This window comes from Mandrillus leucophaeus, unplaced genomic scaffold (assembly GCF_000951045.1).
Source record: "Mandrillus leucophaeus isolate KB7577 unplaced genomic scaffold, Mleu.le_1.0 Scaffold219, whole genome shotgun sequence".
Classification (NCBI taxonomy): Eukaryota; Metazoa; Chordata; class Mammalia; order Primates; family Cercopithecidae; genus Mandrillus; species Mandrillus leucophaeus.
In genome coordinates, this window is record NW_012102243.1 from 374,652 (window position 1) to 393,465 (window position 18,814).

General features: G+C 61.4%; 1 protein-coding gene and 1 pseudogene across 1 annotated transcript in view; one reads left to right on the forward strand and one right to left on the reverse strand.

Annotated features, from left to right (window-relative positions):
• The window catches only part of ADGRA1 (adhesion G protein-coupled receptor A1), a 41,145-nt gene extending 37,877 nt beyond the window's left edge, over positions 1-3,268 (reverse strand). The window contains exons 1-2 of the mRNA XM_011980827.1: positions 3,034-3,268; positions 2,242-2,446 (exon numbers count right to left, since the gene is read on the reverse strand). Coding sequence (XP_011836217.1) covers positions 2,242-2,244 — 3 coding nt within the window. The 5' untranslated portion in view covers positions 2,245-2,446; positions 3,034-3,268. The remainder of the gene's footprint in view (positions 1-2,241; positions 2,447-3,033) is intronic.
• Positions 3,269-4,587: 1,319 nt separating this feature from the next.
• On the forward strand, positions 4,588-5,328 carry LOC105540303 (annotated as a pseudogene).
• The last annotated feature ends 13,486 nt before the right edge of the window (positions 5,329-18,814 follow it).

The following is an 18,814-nucleotide window of genomic DNA, read 5'->3' on the forward strand; positions in this document are numbered from 1 at the left end:
CAACCACACTACACCAGCCCACACCACCCCATCCCACAAAAACCACCCTACACCAGCCACACCACCCAACCCTACAACCACACTACACCAGCCACACCACACACCACACCACATCAGTCATGCCAATCTTATTATTCTGTTTAGTTTCTGGCCACAAACAGTATTATCAGGAGAGCGAGAGTCTGTGCTGAGTGTAAAGCCACCAGACTCACATCCTCTGAGGGAAATGGTCCCAGGGAAGGCAAAAGCTCTGCAGCTGTATCTAATTCCGAAGACTGACGGTTGGCTTTCCGCGAGAACAACTGTTCTCCGGGTTAAGTGTCAGGACTGCAGGTTACAGGGTGCAAAGGGACACCTATTCCATTTCGCAGCCTGCTGGAACTTAAGTCCTGACGGCACCCCTTGCGGAGACAGAGGCAAGTTCATGTTTGCTTTTGCTTGTTAACAGTGGTGACGGAGACACAGCTTGCAGAAGGAGGTGCCCCAGCTTTAACCACTGGACATGTGGCCTGCAGGTCCTCCAGAGGGGAGCAAACTGTCCATCCTGTAGAGCACCATGGGCCGACAAACCAGCCTTTTGGGAGGACGGCCTGGCCCAGCCAACCTGCTGGACAGCAGCTCAGAATCCAGGGCTGGCTCATGCCTTTGTGCACGACCAGGAGCGGTGCCACCAAAGAATCTGACCCGTGACCTGTGCCCTATGCCCTTACACTTCGGAGCTCAGCAGTCAACTTGCCCCTGGCAGGGGTCAGGAGTCCCCCAGAGCGCAGCAATGGGACAGGCAGAGTCAGGGCCACCCTGCCCTGGCCACGGCCTCCAGGCTTCCTTCCCAAGACCCCACGGCCATGGGGTGAGCCTGCCCCGGTATCTACACTGTGAACTTGGAGACACATGCAGAAAAGTGCTGTACCAGATTGATGTAGCACAGGAGGGCAACACCACACACTTTCTGTCCCTTTCAGAGATTCTCTCAGGTGCAAATGTTACTTGTTGTGAATAAAAACCCAGTGAGTGGCTGAAATGCCACACTCTCCCCCACCTTCAGAAGCCCTTCTCCATTCACTGTCCTCTGTCAATGACAGCTTTCCATTTTGCAAATAAGGGCCTGAATTTGAGGCTGAAAAGCCACAGATCCTGCCAACTGGGAGGCCTGGGGCTGGGCTGGGTGTGGCACCTGTGGGACAACAGCAATGGTTCCTGAGGCTGGTGGGAGCCTGGGGGTGGGCAGGAGCCCTGGGGCCGGCTTGCTGCCCCCTGAGGTGCTGCCGGTGCTGGACACGCAACCTTGTCAGGTGTCTGAAAGGTAAGTGCGGAGGCCTCAGCCAGCCTCAGGGTGAAGCAGCCGCTGGAAGATGATACTGAATGTTGGCAAAGGCATTGCTCTTGCTTGGACATTTTGAATGGAACAAGAAGAAAATGAACAAGTGACTCAGACGGATGGCTCCTTACACAGCGAACACTGGGTCTGCTCCGAGGCACGCCAGCCGGCGTCTGTGGCAGTCGCACATTCTGGGGCCATCGGCATTCTCTGCACGTGCCCTGGGTCCCCACCGCCTGTCAGCTGCCCCTTACCAGCACACACAATGCATTGTGCACTCAGCTGTCAGCCCTTCCGGAGCCCAGACCTTCAGCAACTGCAGCAAAAGCTTGCTGGAGCCTGAGGGAGGGACTCAGGATGGGTCCCGCTTGCCGCTCCAGCCAGCTGCCAGCCACGAGCCCCTTCCCGGTGAAACACCCTTCCCGTGCCTGTCGTGTGTGCGGCCACCTTCTCTCCGCCACAGCCTCCACTGAAGCCCACCTACGTCTGTCCCCACTGCCTTTCATCAACTTTCTGATGGGAAGGGGCTGGCATGGTGGCGTGGGGGAGGCCTGGTGACCAGGCTGGAGAGGCCTGGGGTGGCAGGGACCTCAGCCCAGGCACAGACCGGGTTTTCACAGCACACGGATGCCGGCTCTGTGGGAGGGACGTCACCTCCATTGATTAAATGATTCGACATTGCTGTATGCCTGCAACTCATTAGTATGACCAGCACCCAGCCACCGGGAGCAGAGGCGCCAAGACATGGGCCTGTCCCCGGCCCCCACCCCATAGAGCCTCCCAGCCCGGCACTGAGCCCGGACAGAAGCCCGGTCACCAGCTCACCACTCCACAACTTTTCCAGCCTGGGAGTCCCTGAACGGGTGGCGGCCCCCGCAGCGGCCCAGCCCCAGCTGCAGGACCCCCGCGACCCCCGTACTCACCATGAGCGCTGCAAAGTTACCGAAGCGTGAGCGCCGCGGGAGGAGGCGTCCAGGGGGAGGCGATCAGGTCGCGCCCTGCTCCCCGCCAGCCTCCATGGCCTCCGGAAGGTCAAAGTCCCAGACGGCGGCCAGGAGGTCGCGCTCCCGGGCCCCGGGCCTCAGGGTGACCGTGGCGGGGCGGGCGCAGTCCCGGAGCTGCTCCCATCTGCGAAGACAGCGGCGGTCAGCGGGGCAGGAGGAGGGTCCCCGCGAAGGGCAGCTCGCAGCCCCGACCCCGCCAGCGAGCAGCCGCGGCGCCTGTCGCTCCCTCCCCTCCGCGGGCGGCGTGGGGGCTGCGCCTGGGGCTGGTGGAGGCGGTGCCGGTGGGGACCGGGGGGGAGGGGGGGGGTCCGGACCGAACGTGCCAGCGGCAGATGCGTCTCCTTCTCCATGTTTAAAAATCAATCTGCGCCCCACTCCCGGCTCCGGAGCCAAACTCAACGATCTCGGGCTGCACAAAGCCAGAGGCGCGCGAGGCGTTTGCACCCGGAACGGGCACCGAGTGACCCGCCCGCCCCAGCCCGGCCGCGGCGCCTGCTCTGCCTGGATGTGGCTCGAGCTGCGGCCGGGCGCGCGGGGCGGGGGCCCTGGATTATCCGCTGCTCCTCCCGCCCCAGCGGAGCCGAAAGTTACTCGGAGCCTCTTTCCCCGCGGCCGGCGTCACCCCGGGGCGGGAGCGTTTCTGCCGAGCCACGGCCCCGCGCGTCCCTCCCGCCGCCCAGACCCGCGCCCAGACCCTCTCGTCCTTCCCACCTGCTGTGGCCTAAGCGGCTGCCGGGGCGGCCGGGCCGCGCTCCTGGAGACGGACGCGCTGCGCTCCCCCCGCCGGGGACCCGCTCTCCATTCGCGAGGGCAGCGGCCGAGCTGGGAGCGAGTTATCAACAGATTGCGGGGCTGCGGCGCCGGCCGGTGAGTCACAGCCCCGCGCACGGGCGGCCCCGGCCCGGCCAGCAGCGCCGCCGCCTCTGCGAGTAGCTCCCTCGGCGACAGGGGGGACCCAGGGCCGGAGGCAGGCGCGTAACCATGGGGACCGGGGCGGGCGATGGCGGCGGGCGGGCTCCTGCCGCAGGGTGGGGATGGCTCTTCCAGCCGGGCGGCCGCCGTCACACTGCAGAGCGCATTTAAAGAGACACCCGGCTCCGCGCTCGCGCCCCAGCACCAGACCCTCGCCTGAAAACGCCGGGGGGCGGACTGCACGACCCTGTGTTATTCCCAAAGGAGATCTCCATCCGTGGAGAGGCTGCAAGAACAGAAATATACACAAGAAAATGGATTTGGACGGAATTTTCCATCCTTTATTAACATTCTCGAGTCCAGATATGCCAGAACCGAGGTGCACCTGTCGTGAACCCGTCTGAGTGTGAGTCAGCAGGGCAGACGCAGCTGGTGTAGACAGACAGGGCCCGTGGCTGTGCTGAAAGCGTCCCTGTCCCTCCACCCCAACCCTCCTGCATCCTAGGCCACAGAGCCGGGCACCCAGAGCCAAGGTGAGTGTGGAGGCTGGGGTGCCAGGGGCCGAACAGCCCAGCCTCCCACCCGCAGCAAGGTGTGGGTTCTGTGCACAGCCCACAGGCCCCTATCCTGCCCCCAGGGGCCTCCTACCCCACAAGGTGGGTCCAAGTCCACTCCAGTTTTCGTCACAAGATCAGTTTTCTGGGGTACATGCTGGCCTGGTGGCAGCCTCAGCAAGAGTCTCAGGAACTGCCCTCGGTGTCCCACTCCTCCTCCACCTGTTCCGTCCTTGGCCCTGGGTGACCCCACACCCCCTCCACCTGTTCCATCCTTGGCCCTGGGTGACCCCACACCCCCTCCACCTGTTCCCTCCTTGGCCCTGGGTGACCCCACACCCCCTCCACTCATTCCCTCCTTGGCCCTGGGTGACCCCACTCCCCCTCCACCTGTTCCGTCCTTGGCCTCCACCCTTGCATGGCTGCTTCTGCCCCAGGTTCTCTGACACTGGCACCTGTTCAGGGGATCCCCAGGCCCTGCTGCCATGGATTTTGAGGGGCCTGAAGGATGTACTAGTGGGGGGTTGTCATGAAGACTCACAGAGGTAGAATTAGATGCAGGGGTGACAGCATTCCGCTTCCCTTAGGGCCCCACTGCCCCATCTAGCTGGTGTCCCCAGAGCCCCTCTGTGGGGACAGTATGATGGGCCCTGAACTCTAGCTGAGGGACACAGGGTCCAGGCAGGCAATGGTCCAGTTCCCAGCTGGAGACACTCCAGGCACCCCAGACCCTGGCCGCCCTGACTCCCTGGACACTGTTCCCCTTGGAGCCTCAGAGCCCCCTGGTATCCCCTGGGTGATGGTCCTGGACAAGAGGGCTGGGAAGGGGCCGGCTGCAAGGGGAGGATTCTGCCCCCAGCGCCTCCAGGCGAGGGGTCTCCATGGGCTCTACCCTGACATCTTACTCCTGCACCCAGCAGCTCCCACCACAGAGACTGCTCCAGGTGAGGGGTACCAAGTTGAGCACAGGTCAACCTGTCTTCCCGGGAGCTCCTGGCACATCACGGTTGGGGCCCAGAGGAGGCCCCGGCTGGTGTGGGGGCCCTGGCTTGTTTCTTTCCCTGCACACGGACTTGAGCCCTGCCCTGAGTCCCATGGGGGCTTTGCGGGGGAACTTCTCGAAGGTGCTGTGGGGGCAGAGGGAGGTGGTGGAGCCAGCCAGGCTCTGGGAGGCCCTAGAGAAGCTCCCACTACCCCTCTCAGTCCCAGCTGGTTTTGGGCCCTGGGCTGGGCCCCCACAGGCTCCAAAGGGGAAAGACTGTCCAAGGGAAAGCCCTGAAGGCCGCTGGTATCTGGGTAGGACACACAGAAGGTTACCAGGTGCTGTGGGGGCCCTGGGGTCCGGCACTTGAGGCAGACAGGTCCACTGGCTTGTGAATGTCCCCCTGCCCTCGCATGTGGTGGTTGGGACCCGGGAGGGCTGCCCCCCATTCCACACCCAGTGCTAACCCGGGTGAAGGAGAGGGATCCCGGGGGAGCTGGCACTGCCACATGTCCCAGAGCTGCCCTAGGGGAGAGTCTGTGGGGCCCAGTCTTGTGAGGGGTGGGGGTGCCGGGCATCTCCTGCCCACTCACAGCTGCCCCCCTGGGCCCCTCCCCCGCTGCTCTGCCAGCCCCTTCCTGGAGCTGCCCTTGGAAGGCACCTGCTTCAGGCCTCATCTCTGGGGTGGTGCTGGGGACCGGGCGCTGTCTCCTGAACAGTCCCACATGGTGGCCCTGGTGGCACGCCTGTGGATGGGGAAACTGAGGCACAGACAGTCTCGTGCCACCCTGGAGGATCATGCAGGCCTCTGGGTGGCATTCAGAAAGTGAGCCGGCGGCCATCTGCCCTGCAGCCAGGGGACGTCAGCACTTGCCCTGTCCCCAGATGTCGCGGCCCCCGGCTCCCAGCCCCCGGCCCTCAGCCCTCTCTCTGCTGGCTGTTCATCAGCAAAGCCTCTACTTTCCGGACTGCAGGGTTGGCTGTGGCACTGGCTGGCCACAGGGCCCACCTTTCCAGTCCTGGCCAGAGGGAAGTGTCTTGTCCATGTTGCAGGCACACGGGTGAGGTGCCGCCTGCCTTCCTGACTCTTACCTCCCCAATAGAGGAAAACAAAAGAAAAAAGATAGAAAAGACCAGGAAATGGAAATAAGGCAAAGAAGAATGAAATTTAAAACTCTAACAAACCCAAACAATGCTATTTCAAAATGTAAGTCCATGACGAGTCTCGTGGTGAAAAAGATGGAATTCCTAGCCAGGAAAGCACCCCATGCTTGCCCCGTGGGTGTAGGTGCTCACCACGGCAGAGTCTATTTACGTGTTTATTAAGGTGTCTCACCAGGTATCGCCTGGATTCCACCAGCGTTGCAGAGCCGGAGGATACGTTCCTGTTTCCATGATGCATAGTTACATAGGTGAAGAGCTGTACTGCGAGGAATAGAGGAATCGAGGAGTCGGCTCACTCCATGAGGGACGCACGCAGGAGCTGCTGTTGCTGCCTCAGGCGTGATTCCTTCCTCCTCAGGGAGGCTCAGCTCCCCGCTGCAGCCAGGTGGGCCCACGCAGGCCTCCTTGGCCTATAGCGCAGACGGCCAAGTGCTGGTCATGGTCACCGCGTCTGCACCACCCCTTTCTCAGCAGCAACTCCACGAGTGCTCGATGGAAAACTGCGGACAGCAGCCTTGCCAAGCGGACGCCCAGGGCCGGCCACTGCAGCCCCTCCAGCTGCGTCCTTCATCAGGGCAGCCTCCTCCCGGCTTCAGCACTGCGGGCAGCACACCAGCGAGGGGTGTGCCACGAAGCATCACCCACGGACGTGCCACGAAGCATCACCCACGGACGTGCCACGAAGGGTTATTCTTCTTTCGACTTTTTCTGATGGTTTAAAACTGTGAGAACACGCAGCTCACAGTCCACACGGAAGCAGGCACGTGGCTCCTGCCTCACTGTGGGAGGAAAGATGTTCTCAGAAGAAATGGCCGAGTTTGCAGAGGGTTTTGCGGAGGGCCAGGCAGTCTGAACGCAGCCCAGCTGGCCTTGGTGGAGATGGGGCTGGCACGGGGGTGCAGTTCTTCCTGATACAAATCCTAACGCCTTCAACACTGACCTTCCAAAGAAACAGCTGCTGGACATTGCCCTGACAGCACGGAGAACCCCACTTTTGAGGCGACTCTCGAGGGCTTTGTCATTTATTTGGCATCCGAGGCCCCAGCTCACAGGGTCTCGGGTGCACGGGACCCTCCAGCCCTTCCCACTGCTCTGCGATTCTGCCTACCTCCCGGAAAGGTCAGTTTGGGGTTCCATTAACTGGGGAACCTGGCCCCATTCACTGGGGAGGCCACTCGGACCTCCTCCGAAATGCTGGGGCCGTGGCCGAAACCTTGCCTCCTCCCAGGAGCCTTCGGCCCTCTTAGTAGTGGATGTGGGCTTCCTCCCTCTGAGGGGATCCTGGTGGACACAAGATGTAGGGCGCCCGTGGGTGGCCACCTGCTCCTGCCGCAGTCCCACCTCAGGGCCTGAGCTGCGGCTACTGCCTCTGCAGGGAAGGAACAATGGGGGCTGGGCCCACCCCTACCCAGAGAGTGGGCCGTGTTGCCTGCAAGGCCTCAGCCGGGGGACCACGCGTCTCCACATCTTGTGGCTTTGGGATCTGCAGGCTGTTTGTGGGAGAGCAGGAAACAGTCCCAGGGATGACGCTGCCTCAGGCAGGGTAACAGAGCTGGAGGTCAGGCCGACGCAGGAGGCTTAGGATGGTGATGGGTACCTTCCCTCGCCAGGGGTGAGCCCCCAGCCCTGCCTTCCCTCGCCGGGGGTGAGGCACTCCCCAGCCCCGTCCTCCCTCGCCAGGGGTGAGCCCCCAGCCTCGCCTTCCCTCGCCAGGGGTGAGCCCCCAGCCCTGCCTTCCCTCGCCGGTGGTGAGCCCCTCCCCAGCCCCGCGTTTGGAGGGCCGTGACTGCTGGGGACTCGCGTGCGGAGCTCGCTGTCATCACTGAACTCTGGAGCAACAATGGCCTCATGTCACTGGTGTCTCGGGCAGGACCTGCCTCTTTTTGGAACACTTTTGAGAGTGTTCGTTTCCAGCCATTTGGTGGGGACTCTGAGAGCCTGAACTTAGAAGCCCACCGAGAGAGGAAATGGCGGCCTCCGGGGGTGGGAAGCCTGGCCGCCGAGCGCGGGACCCAGGGCCACCGTCCTCCCGAGACAGCGCGCAGCAGCCGCCACTCACCCAGCGGAATTAAAAACGGCTCTCTGGTTGCCACGGCAACCAGCCGTCTCCCCCCAGCGTCAATTTGAATTTGTGCAGACCATTTCTAGCCAAGATTCAAGCCAACAGATTCGTGCTTACCCTGAGGTGAAGCCTCGTTTGAGAACCAAATAATAAAATTAACAAACCTAAAATCTTCTCGCTGCTGCCTCTTTACCAAGCACTCAGCAGAGCCCCCGAGAGCATGCAGGGCAAGCACAGTCTCCCTTGGAGGCAGGAGGCCCTGGGGAACCTCACATGGCTCCACTGACCACCACGTGTGGCGAACAGGCCCTTTGGCGCTTGTGGGTCCCCTGCAGAATGAGCCCCTCTGGTGGGTTTTACGTTGGAAGGCCTCACTGCACAGGGCCTGCGTCCAAGGTGCCTCGGCCAGGCCTCTGTGTCCAGTGCAAGGCCCTGGCACACGCATCCAGGCTTGCAGGGTTCCATCAGCCTGTACTGTGGGGCGGACTCTGAGGGTCAGGGTTCCGGCTGCGTGAGGGGTGTGCTCTGTCTCAGCATCCTATGCCCACCTCAGGCCAAGGCTGTGGGGTCTCATAGGCCTCTACCCGCTGGGCCTCAGGTACCTTCTCCTCCTCAGAAAAGGCATAAAGGCCTCCCCTCTCCAAGCTGTGAATCTTGGTTTTGCTGAAGGCTTGTGGAGAGTATTGAAGGAAGGCAGGAGGAGGCTCTGAGTGGGTGTTCCTGGGAAGGGAGGCCCTATGCAGAACCCCGATCCTATAAGGTCCTGGGGTCCCTGGTGTGGCCTGGGGCCCCCACAGCTCCTGTTGGCTCCTGCTGGTGGCCCTGGAGGAGTCACGTGGCCTCCTCGCTCACTGAACCCACCCAGGACCCAGGCAGAGAGCACCTGGGGCAGTCTGGGATCCGGTGGGGAGGGCTGGATGGGTGTGGGATTCTGCTCATTCTGCAGGCCAGGGGAGCCACGCAGGTGTCGGGGGTGGGGGGTGTGAGGGGCAGGTGTGCACTTGGCTGTTGGGGCAACGGCTGTGCTGCAGCTTTGCTCACATTCTGGGGTGGCCTTGGTCACACACTGGGGGTGGCCTTGCTCACACACTGGGGGCGGCACGCCCTCACCCGTTCTCCCCACGGCCCCACAGGCCCCACCCCAGACATGGCTTTCTGACGTCCTCAGTTGCGCGTTGATGGATAAAACCTCTGCAGCCCAGGAGCTCCCCCGGCCTCTGTCTGGACACTTGAGTTGGGGAAGGGAGTGGATGTGACCAGGCCACAGTAGTTGGGAACCCACAGTGTCCCTGCCTGCCAGTGGCTGTGCCAGGGACAAAATCCTCGCGTAGAGCTGCATCCAAGCGCGGCCCCTGCTGCCGGCTGCCTGGTGCCTGGGTTTGGTTGTAGCGCCTGGTGCTGCCGAGGAAGCTCTGTCTCCAGGGGGTCCTGCCAGGGGGCGTGTTGATAATGAGAACATAGCTTCTGTGGGTGGATGACCTCGGGGGGCCCACCAGCACGCAGCGTGCCCTCCTGGTGCTCTCCTCCACCCCTGGCGGCCCTGGACTCACAAGGGCAGCCCTGGTGAGGCCCGAGCCCTCTACAAGGAGTTGGGGTTCAGCAGACCAAGGAGGGCTTCCCATCGGTGCACCCCAAGCACTGTGGCTGCTCCAGGCAGGCTCAGGAGTGTTTGACGTGAGTCTCTGTCCACCCTCCCAGGGCTGACACGCGGCCTGGGCACCCGGCCACAGATGTGGGGTGAGGACGCTTCCTATGAACTGCCGCGGAAACCGTCACACGCAGCCTGGAACCGTAATGAGGGCTCATCACAGGGAGCGATGAGAGACACCACAGAGCCGCGGGGCCGACCTTACCAGCAACACGCACACGCTCCTGCCCCTTGACGTCCACAACGTCGGACAACGAAGCCCACAGCCACCAGACACCATCTTCGCCAAGATGCGGGAGCACGCTGACCCCCGATTTCATGCGGATGATTCCTTGTGGGCTCAGAAGTTAACATGGGTCCTCGGGAAGCTTTGTAAACGTGGGGCTTTTACATCCAGGTCTGCGGCTCCGGCTTCCCTGCGTCAGAGCGGTGCTGCCCGCCCAGCAGGCTCCAAGACCGTCTACCCTGATCTCAACGTGGGACGTGTCTGCGGCTCTGGTTTCCCTGTGTCAGAGCCACGCGTCCGGCCCAGCTGGCTCCCAGGTCTACCCTGATCTCAACGTGGGGTAAAGGCCGAAACAGAAACAGCCAAGTGTCCAGATGGTTTTACATTTTAGAGACAATTCCAGTTTCCAGACCTGAATAATCAGCCACACGACCTGCTTTTCACAACGGCCTCCAGCCCTGGGGGCCGGGAGCCACCTCTGGTCCCTCCAGGGCCGAGTCCACCGCTGGGGTCTTCCCAGGAGTGGGGGTGACTCTGGGGCGTTTCTTGGCCCCGTCCCTGCTCTGTCGGGGCTGGGACGCCGTCCCCTTCCGGCCAGCCGTCCCTGGGCCGTGGTCACAGGAAGGACGGGGGCCCAGCCCCTACCGCGGCCCTCTGGATCCTGCTTAGGCAAAAGGGCAGGTCCAGTGAGGAGGAAGCAGGTGGACCCACAATACTGTCCCTGAACCACCAAGGAAGGACCAAGCATGCTTTCCCTCCCAACCACACCCTCGCCTGCCTCCGGCTCACCCCCGGGCCGCACTGTCCTGACATTCGTGAAGCCATCCCCGCCTCACCCACAGCCCTGGCGTGTCTTCGAGGGTTAGCCCAGGCGCTGTCCCCGGGGCGTCTGGCCTGGAGGACTCTGAACAGGCCCGTGGTGCAGCCAGCCCCTCCCTGGGGACCAGAGCCGGCCGCAGCTTGGGAGCTGTCCCTGGTGCTCCCCGGAGTAGGCCTGGTCCCTGCAGTCCTGCCCACCTGATGGCCCAGCCTTTGTCCAGCTCAAGCCCCGGCCCTTCCGTGGGACCCGCTCCGTCTGACCGCACCTGCCGCCTGGTGCCGCCTGGCCCTGCCTGGCTCGGCCGCGCTCCCCTCCACGGCTGGCCCAGCTGCCTTAGCCTGGCTCCTGCCAAGGCTCTGGCAACTGGGCCAAAGCAATTTTACCAAATTAGATGTGGTCGGAAGCAAGTCGTTCCACCTGGCAATTTTGTTAAAATAATTATTTGTTTGAAAATTAATATTCCCAAGTCGTTGGTTTTTCTAGGATTAGCAATTTTGGCACACTGTGGGGCAGTTTTTCAGTTCTTTATGTCTTGAGACATTGCTTTCTCTCCTTTCAAAATATCTTTGAGCCTAAAAATAATCTTTTTATTTAAAAATTTCTAATAATCTTTGAGCCAGTGATTCCTGCTTTGAGCTGTTGGTAATAGCCGAAGCCCAGAACAAGCTAATACCAGAAGCGGGGGTGGGTTGCAGGGACTCAGGCCCTCCGTGGGGACCTCTCCCCACGTTGTGGAAGGGAGAGAAGCCGGTGACTCGCAGAGCGGTGGACAGATGGTTGCAGCGCGTGCTCGGGGTCTTGAGGGCATTCGTCAGAGCCTCACAAGCCCGTCTCCCCAAACAAGGCTCCCGTGCAAGCAGCGAGTGGACCTTCCCGGACTGGGCTGGGTGGGGGGCACTGCTGGGAGGCCCTTCCCTCAGGAATTGCTCTGGGGGGTGATAAGCACTTGAACCAACTGCATCCGTGAGTAGTGGCTGGTGCCACAGAGACAGGGAGACCGGGCCAGGGGCCCTGGGGGCTGGTGATGAGATGGCAGCTCCATCTGGGCTGGGCCACGGCAGCACAGACAACCTCCCTGGAAGATACGGAGACTTTGGGAACCACATCGTCACCCGGGAGGCAGGGGAACCCCCAGGGCCTGAGACACGGGCACCGGCACACGCGGCCACAGAGCCCGGCTCCTAAAGGTGCCACCTGGAAGCAAACAGCCCTGCTGACAAGCGGTTGGTGTCAGGCGCATCCTCCCCAGAAGCTGGCATGTTTGTGTATTTTGGAAGTCTATGAATACTAAAATCCTCATTAATTTCAAAACACAGTTCACAAACTCCAAATATTTGACCAGTGCGTCCATATGCTCAGCCATCTTCACAGCCAGAGCAGCTGGTGGGAGACTCAGAGGATGAGGCGTGAGGTGGAGGCAGAGCCGGAGGCAAAGGCCTGTCCACGGTGCCCAGTTTCACCTGCCCTGCAACGGCTGTGGGCTTGAGGACCCGGAGGGGTGAGCGAGGTGCAGGGACGTGGCTGAGAGGGCGTGAGGCGTCCCCGTGTCCCTCAGATGTGGTGGATCCTGCTCAGATCCTGCCCCTGGCCCGCAGCCCACGCACCCAGCATTGCCGCGTCCTCCTCCTGGACCCCGTGGCCTGCTGTGCCTGCATCTGCAGGATCTGCACTGTGGGGGTCTGCTCCTGTCTGCCCCTCACCTACCCCACGCCCTGAGGGTGCCCGGAGTGGGGGAAGAAGGGTCCAAGGCTGCCTAGCACGTCAGGAATGGTGTCCAGGCCAGGTCCAGACCTCTGGCCTGTGATGCTGGGGGAGCAAGGGGCGGGCACAGCCCTTGATGGAGAAAAGGCTGCATCTTCCCGTGTGGGCCACTCCCCAGAGGACCCTACCTGCGGCCCCATGGATGCCAGGGGCCCCGGGGCCCCCCACTGGGGCATGAGGAGCCAGTATTGCACTCACCTCATCACACAGCACAACCCTGTCACTCCTAAACTACGGATAGAACAAGCCTTCCTCATCTGCAGGTTAAAAAAAGATTCCTGACACAGCAATTTTCTCCAAATGCATTTTGGACACAGCCAGATCCGCTAAGCTGGCCTTTCAAATGGACTTTAAAATTCCTCCCCCAAATCTCCGCCCTCCCTTTTCACTCCTCAAAGAGCCAGTAGGTTTAGAGGTGGCTCCCCACGCTGGTCGTGCCACGCCCAGGACACCCCGAGGGCCACAGGACCCAGGTAGCAGGTGTGTGGCCAGCAGGGAGGACACACAGACCAGGCCCCAGCCTCCTGCCAGCCCTGCCGCCCGTGGGCCGCCTCAGCCCCAGCTGCTTCCTGGACCAGACCTGAGCGCCCACTCTTCCCAGGGCAAGGCTGCAGAGAAACGCGCTCGGTGTCTGGTCCGTGGGTGCTGTCTTCCTGACCGAGGGCGCCCACATATGATTCCACATGACTCCAGCTTGCCTGCCAGGTAGACAGGGACTGTGACCGCTCCAGGTTGGGCCTGTTCCTCCCTCCATGTGGCTTGGCGTGGCCTGGGGCGGCCCTGCGACCGTCACTCTGCCCTCTCCTACCTGCCCGGTAAGGGTGCTCACCCGGAGAAAACGGCTGGTTCCTGTGGACTTGGGGCTCCCTGACTGGGCTGTGCTGTGTGGGAGGTGCAGGAGCTGTGTGCTCTGCAGTTTACACGGAAGTCTCAGCAGGGCTGGGCATGTTGCTGTTGGTCAAGCCTCGGCACAGAGGTCAGCCGCTGGACCTCTGCAGGGGCTGCCATGGGCTACAGAGCTCGGGGCCTGTGGCTATTCCCTGCTGTGACCACAGGCCAGGACTGGGGCCTGAGGCTTCTGCTGTGGCCTGTGAAGAGCGGGAGCCTCTGCTCCACCCCCAGGGAACTCCTGACAGAGGTCGGAGGGGAGGGTCCCAAGGGGCGACTGCTTCTGAGCGCATGGCCGGGCCCTAGGGCTGTGTCACTGTCCTCACACCAACCCCCATCTTCACCCTGAGTCAAGGTCCCCACAGGCTGCCAGCACCTGTGGTTCCCAACCCACTCCTCGCTCCAATGTGAGTCCCCAGGCCTGGTGGCTGCCATGTTTCCTAGTTTGCCCAGTTAAACAAGGCCAGAGGCACTGAGCAGCCCAATCTCAGTGAACACTCTGGGCAAACCCTCTGTGGTCTCTAAAGCACACAGCCCCTGTAAGGAGCCCGGTCTCCTGGGCACGATGGTGATGTCCAGCTGGAGCAGGAAGGGTGGCATCAGGGCCCGGGGTCTGACAGCACCAGAAATCCAGGCCGCTGCTGCCAGCATCATCTCGGGGGAACTCTGGAGCCACTGACCACACAGGATCATGCAGACATCTACAGAGACCACGGACCACAGGGAGCTGTGCGGGCATCTACAGGGACCACGGACCACGGGGAGCTGTGCAGGCGTCTACAGGGACCACTGAAAGAAAAGGAGACGAGGGGATTGGCCTTCCAACTCCTGCTGGGTCAGTGGACATGCAACAGCCATTGCAGGAAGAGAGACTCCATCGCCTCTGAGTGGTCAGTACCTCAGACACAGCTGCAAACTTATAAGACACACGGGGGCTGGGTGTGGTGGCTCACGCCTGTAATCCCAGCACTTTGGGAGGCCGAGGCAAGAGGATCTCTAGAGCTCAGGAGTTCGAGACCAGCCTGGGCAACATGGCAAAACCCCATCTCCATCACAAATACAAAAACTAGCTGAGTGTGGTGGTGTGTGCCTGTAATCCCAGCTACTCAGGAGGCTGAGGCGGGAGGATCACCTGAGCCCGGGAGGTTGAGGCTGCAGTGAGCTGAGATCAGGCGACTGTACTCCAGCCAGGGCAACAGAATGAGACCTGGTCTCTTAAAAAAAGGAAAAAAAAAAAAAAAAGACAAGGGGCCACAAGACTCTGTAAACACCACCATGGGCGACACCGCTGAGTCCACAGGTGGAACTTCAGTGGGAGGATGCTGGTGTCTCTTCAGCAAAGAGCATTCGGGGAGACAAAGGTGGCTGGTGGAGGCCGGCAGGCCCAGATGGAGGGCGGGACATGAGCCAGCCACACCTGGGGCCTGTGCTGGTCCTGATTTTACAAATAAACTGTACAAAGAAAACCCAGAAAATGGAAACCTAGACTTAATACTTGATCAAACAGGAATTTTATTGCTAATTTTTGAAGAGTTCACAGCCGTTGTATTTTAGCGATGCACACTGGATGCACACTGGATATTTCGTCGGTGATACAATCTTGGGGATTCGCTTCAAAATCATCTGCGTGAGGACAGGGAGGCATCAGTGAGATGAGGGCGGCCGTGGGGACGGCAGTGTCACTGCCTCATGACACCCTTTCTGCCACTTTACCCACACACCGTGCACGCGTTTGCACACACATCGCCCTTTTATCAGGACTTGCAGGGGGACCTTTGTACAAAGGCCTGCATGGGGTGTGGGTAAAGGCCCCGCCGTCGGCCTCGGCGACTCCTGTGTAACTGGGACCTCCAGGGAGACCTGGGCTCTGGCATCCACTTGTCCTTGAGGCCGTAAGGCCACCTGGGGCCACTGGGCCAGCGTTGTAGCATCAGCCCTGATCCCAGAAGGCAATGGGGGCTCCTGCTGCCTGGGGTCCTCACCAGCCTGGAGCCTCCGGCCGTGGGCCCACTCACCAAGCTCACAGCCTGGCCCTGGGGGCTCGCGGACCCCCAGCAGCGCTGGGGACCCAGCTCCAGCGTTTCCTCACAGACGAGCATGGCAGCTCCGGGATTCGGCTTGCGTGCACTGGGCGGTGGGGTGCCGGGTGGGTGAGAGGATTGCAAGACGGAGGTAAAAATAACCCTGTTCTCAGAAGCAATTTCCCCAAACGAGTCGGCGGCCTCTGGTTATTTGTTGCCTAGGAAAGTCGGGAACAAATAAAGACGCCCTGTTTTCTGAGCAGCTGCCTTCCCATCTGCATGGCCGCTGGGCTTGCCTCTGAGCAGGTCAATAAATCCAGGTCCCAAGAATCCTGAGGGGCGCCCAGGGTGGTGAGGGTGCCGCTCTGAAAGGGGTGGGAACAGTTAAGTGGGTCGCGCCCACTTAACTTTAAAGACTGCGTTACGGGAGAAACACTCAGACAGATGATATTAAATTGGAAATGAAATTTAAAAGCTTGATGTGTGAATTTTGTGAATGTGCTACTTACAGTTCTTCGGTTCTCAGCGAGGTAGAATACACCCATGGATACACCTGTGGATACACCTGTGGACACACCTGTGGATACACCTGTGGACACACCCGTGGATACACCCGTGGACACACCTGTGGACACACCTGTGGATACACCTGTGGACACACCCGTGGATACACCCGTGGACACACCTGTGGACACACCTGTGGACACACCAGTGGACACACCCGTGGATACACCCGTGGACACACCTGTGGACACACCTGTGGATACACCTGTGGACACACCAGTGGACACACCCGTGGATACACCCGTGGATACAACCGTGCCAGCTTGGCACTTGGCATCCAACTGGCGCTCCAGTGACGGGGCAAATCAGGCAGGGCCAGGCAGCCCCCCAGGCAGGACAGACCCTGAGGGCCCCAGGCAGGACAGACCTTGGGGCCCCTGCCTGGACCCGCCCTCCGGCTGTACCTCCTGTGGTGAGTGCAGGTTCGTCAGCACCTGTGGCAGCTCCAGGGCCTCCTGGTCACAGCCTCGGGCTCCCGGGGGCACCTTTCATCCTGGGGGATAAACTGCTTTTGTCTGGCCAGACTCCATCCACCCTGGGCCGACTCTTCCTCCAGTGAAGAGGCTCCCGGTGTCCTTGGTCACCAGGACCCTCAGGCCCTTCCCCAGGCAGATGTCCCACCTGTGGGCAGCCCTCTGGAGTCCAGGCTTCTGCCCGTTCCTCTGCAGGAATCTCCGGCATTCCCCTTCCAGGCTGTGGCCGGGAGGATGTTCTCAGGCCCACGGTGCTGCCCGGGCCGCACTCTCCCCACGGCTGCCCATCTCCTGGAAGGGCGTCCTCCGCAGGCCCCGGCACCACCAGCCTCACCTGAGTCCCTGCCTGGACGGTGTTGCCACCGGCAGGCACCCACGCGGGTGGAGACAGGAAGCCCAGGACGAGCCTGTCTCTGGGAACAGCCACTTCTCAAGACCTTCGTCCATGAGGACACCTCCCATCCTGAGGTGCCTGGAGGCATGTGGCGTCTGGCAGGGGCATCTGCTGCCCAGAGAGCAGCTGTGGAGCTTCTCCTTCTCCAGGGCCAAGGCCAGGCCTGGGTCGCCCTGCCCTGTGCCCCACCCCACGGCTTCCCGAGGCCCCCAGGGCTGCCCTCCCTCTGCCAGTGGTCCAGAGCCCACTTAGACCCCCCAGCTGGGAGGCCACGTCTTGGGGAAGGAGTGTGTGGCTGGACGCTGTCAGCCACAGCCAGCCTGTGACCCTGAGCAATAGCAGCAGTTGGGTTAAGGAATCTGCTGTGCCTGGCCCCGGGGTGAGAGTCGGTTGGCTCATTTTAAAGTCATTGGTTCATGACATCCACTGAGGGCTCAGGGTGTGTGAGGCTGGGGGCCACAGGGTACTGAGTCTGACCCTGGGGGAGCAGCAGCACAGTGGGGAGGCCCGACGGGGAGAGAAAGGGAGGGAGGGAGGGAGGGAGGGTAAGGGAGAGAAGAAGGGAGAGAGACGGACGGAGGGAGAAGAGGGAAGGAAAGAGAGGGAGAGAGGGAGGGAGAGCAGGAGGGACACAGCTCTGTGCTGGAACCCCCTGAGCTCCCTCACTCTCTCCTTCCTGGCTGGAGGCTTCTTGTGTGAGTTAACCTCGGAAGGGCCTCTGCACATGGGTTTTGGGGCTTGGGTCCTGGGGGAAGCTGCCACAGATCCCAGCAGCACCTTTGCTCTGGGAAGGCTGACGTTGATGAGGGCCTCGGTTGGCCTGTCCGTCCAACTGTGCTGGGTGTGGCCCCCGGCTCTCCGGCCCTGGCTGTCAGGTGACTGTGGCATACAGCCCCCTCGGCGGGGCGCACTGTGCGCCATCTGTGCCTAGCGGTGATGGACGTTGCCCAGACAAGCGTATCGGGATTTCAGCCGCGAGTGGTTCCCATGGCCTTGCATCTGCCTGGCATGTGCCCCTTCCTGGGTCTGCTGTACCCCCTGAGAGGCTGGGGTGTCTCCACTCAGATCAGAGATTGCAGAGCAATGGAGGAATTGATCTCTGAAATTGCTCCTTAAGCCTTCTAATAGGTCACCAGCCTGTGTAGATGGGCAAAGTCATACGGAGGATGTGAGCCGGGTGGGCGGCCCCTGAGGAGAGACAGGCACAGAAATAGCTGTGGCTCAAGTCACTAGGGACAGGTGCTCACCTGAGGCAAAGGGAGGAGCAATCAGGTAGGGCTTCCTGGAGGAAGTGGCTTTGAAAGATGAATAGGAACCAAGTGGAGAGGAGAGAAGTCATGGGAAGGGCCCAGGGCAGAGCGATGAGGAAGGCCGGCGAGTCTGTGAGTGGTGAGGGCCTCAGGGCCAGCTCCTGTGAGCCTCAAAGGCCAGCGGGCAGAAATAGAGAGAGAAATGAGGTCAGAAGAGCTTCTGGTCAGGCGCAGGGCCTCACACCTGTGATCCCGGCGCTGTGGGTGGCGGAGGTGGGAGGATCATTTGAGTCCAGGAGTTCTAGACCAGCCTGGGCAACATAGCAAGACCCCTGTTTACATAGTAAAAGATAGAAAGATTCACCAGGCATTGTCATGTCTAGCTCTATTAGCAGCTACTCCGGAGGCTGAGGCAGGAGGATCTCTTGAGCCCAGGAGGTTGAGGCTCCAGTGAGCTGTGATCGCCCCACTGTACTCTGGCCTGGGCGACAGAGTGAGATCCTGTCTCTAGAAGAACAAAAGCTGAGCTCTCAAAGATTCCCCAGCACAGGGCGAGCTGCTGGTAGAGAGGAGCCTGGGGCTGCGGGGAGGCCTCCTCCGCACAGGGAGGTCAAACGTCACAGGGTGTGGCTTCTCTGTCACCTCTGTCCCCTGACTCAGCACCCCAGGGTCCCCTGACTGCACCTCATGGCCCCCCGACTCTGCACCCCAGGACCCCCTGACTCTATACCCCAGGGCACCCTGACTCTGCACCCCATGGCCCCCCTAGAGGC